At 31.6% G+C, this 8,546-nt stretch overlaps 1 protein-coding gene across 1 annotated transcript; it reads left to right on the forward strand.

Annotated features, from left to right (window-relative positions):
• Positions 1 to 6,691: 6,691 nt before the first annotated feature.
• LOC111616903 lies at positions 6,692 to 8,328 on the forward strand. Its single transcript, XM_023358262.1, has 3 exons — positions 6,692 to 6,832; positions 6,952 to 7,232; positions 7,636 to 8,328. The coding sequence occupies exons 2-3, from the start codon at positions 6,980 to 6,982 to the stop codon at positions 7,887 to 7,889; spliced, it is 507 nt and encodes a 168-aa protein (XP_023214030.1). The 5' UTR covers positions 6,692 to 6,832; positions 6,952 to 6,979; the 3' UTR covers positions 7,890 to 8,328.
• The last annotated feature ends 218 nt before the right edge of the window (positions 8,329 to 8,546 follow it).

The raw sequence follows: 8,546 nt of genomic DNA on the forward strand, positions 1-8,546 counted from the left end.
AGAAGCAAGAAGAACGAACGTATACCCCAGAATAGATTTGAACCTTGGGGTACTGACTCATCACATTGAACTTGTACCTGGCTAAGATTCCCGTTAGCCGTAACAATTACATCTTTCTTATTTTAAAATATTATCAGTAGAAGTTAGTGAAGATCTACTAAGATGCTCCCGTTGACTACAGCGTCAGTGAAGATCCTTATGAATACCTGACTTGAGAAAAGTTCTTAAGTTGGTTCATAGAAAAGCACACCTCCACACTCAAATTATACATTATTTACAGTTTATTTACAAATCAAAATGTATATTACATGAGTTAGAAACATTGTATATGCAAGATGATGACACGTAGTACATTAAACAACAGGTTGCCCTCTTCTGGGATTACTAACTTTTAAGTTCTGGGGAGGCCTAGTTGCCTGATGGGAGTTGGCTCAACTGCACGGTCTGTCCAGCCTCTGCACTTACCCATCCCCGAGATCTTTACAAGAAAACACTCTCTATGCTCAGTAGGCTTCCCAAGTACCTGAGACTACCGTGTACCAAATTCTTGCCCTTCTCTCTGCCTCTCTCCATCGTCCCGTTATTTAAGGGCTTGTTTGGCAGAAACTTCCGACCAATCATAATCCTTCCTTCTATCTGAAGCTTACCAACATGTTGGCAGTCCTCCGCCGAGTCAAGCTCACAATGCACCCGACCAATTAATTTTTTTTTTCTTACTTGTCTTGTTTAATTTTCTTACTTTTTTTCTTTAATAGTTTAGCATATGGTGAATGATCTTTCACCTGACCACCCATGAGGCCAATAAACAGAGCGACACTCCCTTTGTTCTCCCTCCTGTTTACAAATAAACAATGCAGTGGGGGTAATTTATAAGTCCATGTGACTTTTAACATTACTCTGTTAAGAGACAACCTTTACAAAGTTTGTTAATCTGGTACCTGTGAGACCATAATGGTGCTAGATTATTGGCAGATGTTTTTATATTTTTGCAAAATTTGATAAGTCATAAGTGATCCAAACAGGGGCACCTGTACATTGGAGCATGTGCCCCCTTTTTGTCTCAGTAGCCTTTTTCCCAATCCCCAAGAGGGACCCAAACAACAGAAAATTTGTGACTTCTAGCCTATTCTGCAAATATAAAAGAAAATAATGAATGATATTTGTCCAAAGACTGATACAACATTGTCAGATGTTGACAAAAACTCCATTCTTTGTTTTCAAGTTAGCCCCAGTGCAACCAGTATCACCTTGTGCATCACTGATCTGACCTTGAATCATAGTTTGAAGTTCCTTGTATAATGTATTATGCCTTTTTTATAGCTTGTGCCCATCCTCTTTTTCATAGTTTGCAGGCACTGCTGGATCTAAACATTGCACATTGAAGACTATTATACAGATAACAATCTGAAATTATTTGTAATATTGATATTTATGTTAAAATTTTGATGAGTAATTATTGAAAGCTGATCAGTATAATAATAATCTTAGGTTTGACTTTAAAACACTTATAATTGCTAAACATAACTGTTTGGAAACAAGTTTCAATTCAGTTTACTCCACAATAGCACAAAGTTTCTTCATAAAAATATTTTGTTTTTTATTATAATTACATTAAACACACATAAATGGTGCTTTATTTAATTTTTTTATATAACAGTCTGAATCAGATTGTGTTGCATTAGATGTATTATTTATAGTAGAAAACTAAAGATGAATGTAAATTGTTTGATACACTGAAATAGTGTGATTAATAAATATAAGTACAGTGGTGCCTCGTATAATGCACTTAATCCATTCCAGGTGCACATCCGTTAAGTGAAAAGTCTGTTATACGAAACGCATTTTACCATAGAAATACATGTTAAAACATATAATTTATTCCGCAGCACAAAATAACCATACTGTTCCATAAAAAAAATGAAAATGGAGCAGTCACCAATTATGCCGGGTAGTGAGATGTGAGGAGGTGGAGGAACACTTTCTTTACACATTCATACAGATACAGACTTTTTACATATTGCAGCAGGTCTCTTTTTATTGTTTTTTAATCGGAGTCAGAATCAGGAGAGGCTACCGGAGCTTGCAGGGTCATCTCCTCTTGTTCCATCCTTTGTTTTTTGGCAGCTTGCTTCTTGAAAAACATGTCCAAGGTGGTCTGTTTCTTTTTCTTCTTCAACACCTGTCGGAAATGACGGGCAAGGGTGTCATTGTAGAGATCATTGATCCTGTTGGCCTCAGCTCTGTTTGGATAATGAGTGTTGGTAAACTGAACCTCTCCCCATTTGACAAGGAAGTTTTTGTCAACTTTTACTCCTTCTGATGATTTCTTGCTTTGTTTCAATTGAAATCATCTTTCTGTTTTTTTAGAAGCCATGATTTGCACAACACTTGAATAAATGTAAATACCTTGCACTGAGGTGATGTACGTAATAAACAAGGGAGCAAGCCGAATCCCAACGGGAGCTCTGTACTTTAGATATACTAATAATATATTCTAATAATACTAATATATTATAAAAATAGCAGATTGTCATTGGCAACGGCAAAAGAGTGGAAACATCATTCGCACTTGTTCACAGAAAGACCGTTGTTTGCCTCATGTAATTGCTGAACGGAAAGTCTGTTGTTCGCAGCCAGTCTGTTGCTCGAGTCACGTAATGGCCAAACAGAAAGTCAGTTGTTCGCAGCGTTCGTTATTCAAGGCGTACGTTATACGAGGCACCACTGTATTTAATTGTAGGCCTATTCAAGCTTCTAAATCTTAAGATTAAAAAAGAAAAAATATTAAAACAGGAAAATCAAAATAATCAAGCAAAATATTTTCCAAAAGTTTATTAACAAATCAGACTAAATTAGTGCAAGATTTATTTATACTTGAAACAGATTTATCATTAAATTTAAACAAAGAAAATTAAATAATGAAGTAAAGTAGGTGTACAATTTAAATTATCTAACCTAATAAAAGTTTAATAATACTGTATAAGAATAGTCTACATAAACTTAATTTGATATAGATAGAATATATAGTTATACTGTAGATAGATATATTTAGTTAGATACAGAATAATACTGTACTATATTTTATATTCATACTTTATTTTATGATATAATATTATATTCAAAATAAAAATTTGAAAAATGCTTAATAAATCAATAATTAAAGCCAAACAATTGCTGCATTACATTAGGCTATATTAATGCTACTAATTACTAATTAAATGTGAAATAATTTGGCCTTGAGGTAAGCGTTAGATATTATCTCTCAATACATTTAATAATTATAATTAAATTAATATTTAATACAGTAATACCTCAACTTACGCTACCCTGACTTATGCAAACTCGGAGTTACGCAATTTTCAAATCTCGTTGATTCGTCTTTTGTTTGAGCGCCACGCAACTCTTGATTACTCACTTCCCCACACTATTGTTCAGCTTACATGTTCGGACGTGTCACGTGGAATTGTCACATAGCTACAATTTATTTTGTGTTATTTATTTCTGTGTTTGTTATATCTACGGAGACTCGAGAGACTCTATGTGGTGATTTCTTGTAATCATGAACGAATCAAAAGACGAGATAAGATTAATGAGAACATTTATTAGCTTACATACATCCGATTTGGATTTTACACAAATTGCGAAATTATACCCCAACTTACGCGGTTACTGCTCAGTCCCACCTATCGCGCAAGTTCGGGGTATCACTGTAATTAATTTAGAAGGTTTTTCTAAAAGAAAAGAATTGGCCTGACCTGAGATGTGAACCAACACCTCCCACTTGTCTTGCAGATGTTTACATTTAATTAGTAGCATTAATATAGCCCTTTAATATAGCACATTAAAAAAAAAAAATATATTAAAATAGGAAAAATCAAAATAATCATGCATCTGTTGGTTAGAATATTTATCCAAAAGTAATCTGGCAATCATTTAGCTTTAATCTGAGGCAGGTTTATAGATGTTTATATCTGTAAATCAATAACATAATATAAAATGCTTTTTATTAATTTTGTTTTCTTAAGCATAAAAAGAAAATTAATAATATAATTAATATATCTAAATATATAAAATTGCTTGTCCTGACTGACTCATTCATTCATTCACTGATTCATCATCGCCCAGAGCAAACCGCTTAACCTAANAACAATTACTATGGTTATTGAAATATTGGATGTAAATGGGGTTTGCTTGCAAAACCTCCGCTGACGAAGTCGCGGGTAACAGCTAGTATATATATATACTAAACAATAAGTAATGTATGGCATAATATCAAAATCTAACTGACACTGCAATCATGAATGATATACTAAAAATTATGTATAGGTAGGATGGATATAGATAACTTTGACATAAACATAAATGTTACATACAAATGCTATAACAAAAATGAAAAAGTTCTTAATTAATTATCAGAGAGTAATGCATTTAAATTGTTGATTAAGTATTATTTTCAGATCTTGAGTAGATTGAGCATGAATCTTTTATGTTAAGGCAAAAATTATTTTTGTGCTTATAAGTGTAAAATAATTTAGAAAAAAATCCAAACTAGACCATTGTGGATTCATTCTAACCAAATTCTAGACATTTCAGTTTAAAAATCTCTTCTATTAGGAATTACTCAGAAAGAAAACTGACTACATCTATGTAAGGCTTGCCGACTGTGTGCGATTGTTAGGACAGTCGAGGGGTTGAACAAACGTTTGAAATTAGCACTGAGACCAGCTTACCATCTTTTCCCATTTAATAAAATTTTAAATATAAACTTTTCTAAGTCTCAGCTGACCCAATTTTCAAGGAGAGAGTTCAGTAAAGTTCCAAATTCCAAAGAATGTCTTCCTCATTTTCTTGCTGGTTGTCTGTAGAATCGTTGGCTTTGGGGTACACGGTAACACTTTGCAGAGAATGTTCTTTGTAGTAGGAAAGAATCTTGAAGGATGCAAAACCTCCAGGAGAGCAATAAAAAGACTGCTATGTATCTTGGAGAAAGATGGAAAGACTGCTAGCAGCTTTTCATGGCAAAACAGAAGGTTTAAAGCAGGCCTGGCCAACCCAAATTGTTTCGTGGGCCACTTTGATCACACACATTACAGTGGGCCACAATTTAGGCAAACTGCTTTTATAAAAGTAAAACAAATACAAAATGAATAAGATTTTATTGTTATACCAAGAGTTCATACTTGCACTTGCGCATTATAACAATAACACGTGCAAATTTTCTTTTATTTAATTGTTTTGGTATACACATAACGGGAAACAAAAGTTTTAATAGATATATAATATCACTTAGTGGGCCACACAATTTTATGTGATGGGTCGCATGCAGGCTGCAGGTTGGCCAGGCCTGGTTTAAAGCAAAGAACCTTGTGTTCTTGAAATGCACATTTTTATCAGTTTTTTCCCCAATTCTGCATTGTGATTGTTCTCCCTTTGTCGCTTGGTGACAATTTGAAATCTTTTGGGTTGCAGGAAGGTCAATTTTGCAACTAAACCCAATTCCCCTTCATCTAAAATTCCTTTGACTTTGATATTCTCCTCACAATTCACACCCGTTGTTTTCTGTTTTATTGGAAAGAACTTTTATTGTTTAAGATAGACTTTAAGTCTTGCTTTGTTTAACTCTAAAAGGTGAGAGCTTAACTAACTCTTTTATGTTTCGAATGATTTCATCATTCGAAACACAAAAGTTCGATTTCCGTCTGGGACCACACATCTCTGAAGAATCTTCTTTCATTGTCCCAATCCTCACAATATAGAAATGAACAAAAAATCAGAGAGAATCTCTGACTTTAAAGAAAAACTACAGTTTTTGGAGAATTTCTTTTTTTATTTTTACATATTGTTTTATTGTAACCATAGCAACAGATTTTGAATTTTTCTATTTTGAAATGACTATTACCAGTACTATTTTGAATATGTGGTTCTTAATGTATATTTAATACTAAAAAAAAATAACTTTCATTTGTATTCTTTATAATCCATTAAACCATTTTTTATAAAACTAGTAATTTTTCTTTCTAACAGCAATTAAAAATTTATTGATTTTTCTTTCTATTGTACCATTTATCAGTTTATGTGAAGCAAACTCTCATGTAAAAGTGTGATGACTATATATATATAGATCAAATTAAAATGTACCATATAAAATTATATGTATTTATGTGTGAAATAAAAATAGATTATGTTAATATCATTTTGGTTTTTAAAGCATAAAACTTTTAAAAGTTTATTTGTGCAATCATCAATATAAGTAATAATAATTTCTGTTAAAATTTATTCTCATCAGATTACTGATATTTTAAAATCTAATAGACTTTTGTTTTCAGAGGCATATTATATTGTGAAGGAATGTTTTTATGACTGAAAAGTTTATTCTAGTGACATTGGTACATATGCCTAATTGTAAATCTTGCAAGTGTTTTCACTCAAAGTTAAAGTTTTCATTCTAATATCATTATTATAAGTGCTTTCATTTAAAAAAAATTATCTGTGAATAATGATGAATTTCAGTTGTCCTCTATATTTTCATTATTTATTTGAAAATAATAGATATCCAATAAATATATATTTTGTAAATGAAATTCACATATTATAGAATTGTAGTAGGTGTATATAAATTAATTTATATTATTATATAAGTGTAAATCTAGTGAAATAGTTAATACTGTATATTTATTCTTTTGATTTTTAAAACATATTTCTCTTTAATGAAAATAGTTTAAATTTGGATGATCAAGTAATTCTAATGGGCAGAATTTTTTTAAAGGAAATTGAAAAATGTCAGATTTAAATAATCTAGAGATAAAGAAACAATTATATTACAGTCTGACAGGTAATAAAATTTTATTTATTTCTTGTATTGTAATTCAAAAAAACCCATTGTATCTAATTATGGTGATACTGAATAATTGTTATCAAAAATTTATAAATTACTTTTTAATTTATTGACAGAAGGAGACAAATGAAGAAAATTCAATAAATGATGTCTTCATACAAAGATCATCTTGATTTCAATAATTTTGATGATGAAGAAGATTTGACAGATGATGAAGTATTCACACGAGGAGGAAAATCAATTCCTTTAGAAGAAAATGGAGTTAATAAACCTCTTATGGCTCCGAGACATAGGGGCCGAAATGATAACTTGCAGACTAAAGTACGAAAGGTACCTCCATGCCGTGTTTTGTGGGCTCCTCTTCTTTATGGACTTATTGCCTTGTCAGCAATTATTGGTGGGTGAAATGTGTAAAAACCATAACAATTATTTATAACATTTTATATATAAAAATATTATTAGTACAAAAATTTCTCAAATTGATGACAATGACATTGAAATCTAATTGCAATAAACTTATTCTTGTTCTGATCATCTAAAACCTAACCTAAATAATAATAATTAATTTTTACTCTAAAAGTAATATGACAAAATATATAAAAAGCATCCTGATGAGAATTTATTAACTGCCTTCACTTTTTTTAAAAATAAGATTTTGTGATAAGTCAAATTAAATTAATCCTAATAATTAATCTTATTAAATGTTAACAAGAATATTTACTTATTACCATTATTTTCCAGTTTATTGCCAATTAAATAACTACTTTAAAAAATTATAAAACTATTTCTTATATTTTCAGGAATTATCTGTTTAATAGTATTTCTTATCAACACTTTTATGATACCTTTGAGCTTACAAAGTAAATTAGTACTGAATCATAAAAGAAAAATGACAGTCCCTTGTACCAATATTACAATTGAAGATGTATGGGTCCACACATTTCCAATGTTAACAACAGAAACAGCAGTGCGATTAAATGATGTTAATCTGGACGATGTTCCTGATGTTATCATGGGTTTTGGAACAGGTAGAAATACTTTTTTCATACAATAATAACAATAGTAATAATAATAATATTATTCTTCTGCAGCTTATTCCAATTTATGTGGGGGGCTGCTGCATTTTGGGGCTGCTGCAATTAGGGGCTGCTGCATTTGATGACTTCTCTTCATTGTATACAATTTGTAGTCATATCCTTCCTCAATCCCTATTCCTTCATGTCCACTTTGACTATATCCATCCACCTCATCCTTAATCTTCCTCTACTTCATTTTTCTCCAATCTCCATATTCATAACTTTCTTTCCAAGGTAACTTTCATCCCTTCTCAGCCTTCCTTCTTGGGTTTTGTAGGCAGTATCAGTTAACTATGCTTTGAATGTATTTCACATTCATGGTTATTGTATACATTATGTCTATCCAAAATACATCCAATATACAGTGGAACCTCAGTATACGACCTTAATCCGTTCCAAGTGTTTGGACTTATACCGAATAGGACGTACACCAAACCAACCTTTCCCATAAGAAGTAACGTAAAAACGATTAATCTGTTCTCATGTAAAAAGATGTCTGGCTTTAAACACCTCGCTTTCCTGGCTAGTTCCTGCTTGGTTTTTCATGAGATTAGCACGTATCTTTGTAACTTTCTCGCAAATAATTGCTTCTGATACACTGTCGCCAGCACACTGTTTTTCAGTTATCCAAAGCA

This window comes from Centruroides sculpturatus, unplaced genomic scaffold (assembly GCF_000671375.1).
Source record: "Centruroides sculpturatus isolate CEXI.00-Female unplaced genomic scaffold, Cexi_2.0 scaffold3495, whole genome shotgun sequence".
Classification (NCBI taxonomy): domain Eukaryota; kingdom Metazoa; phylum Arthropoda; class Arachnida; order Scorpiones; family Buthidae; genus Centruroides; species Centruroides sculpturatus.

Excerpts from the sequence above, each read along its gene's own strand:
- LOC111616903 (XM_023358262.1), top strand. The coding sequence starts at position 6,980 with ATGATGTCTTCATACAAAGATCATCTTGATTTCAATAATTTTGATGAT. Across the intron at positions 7,233-7,635 it reads TGCCTTGTCAGCAATTATTG|GAATTATCTGTTTAATAGTA; the intron begins GTGGGTGAAATG and ends TTATATTTTCAG.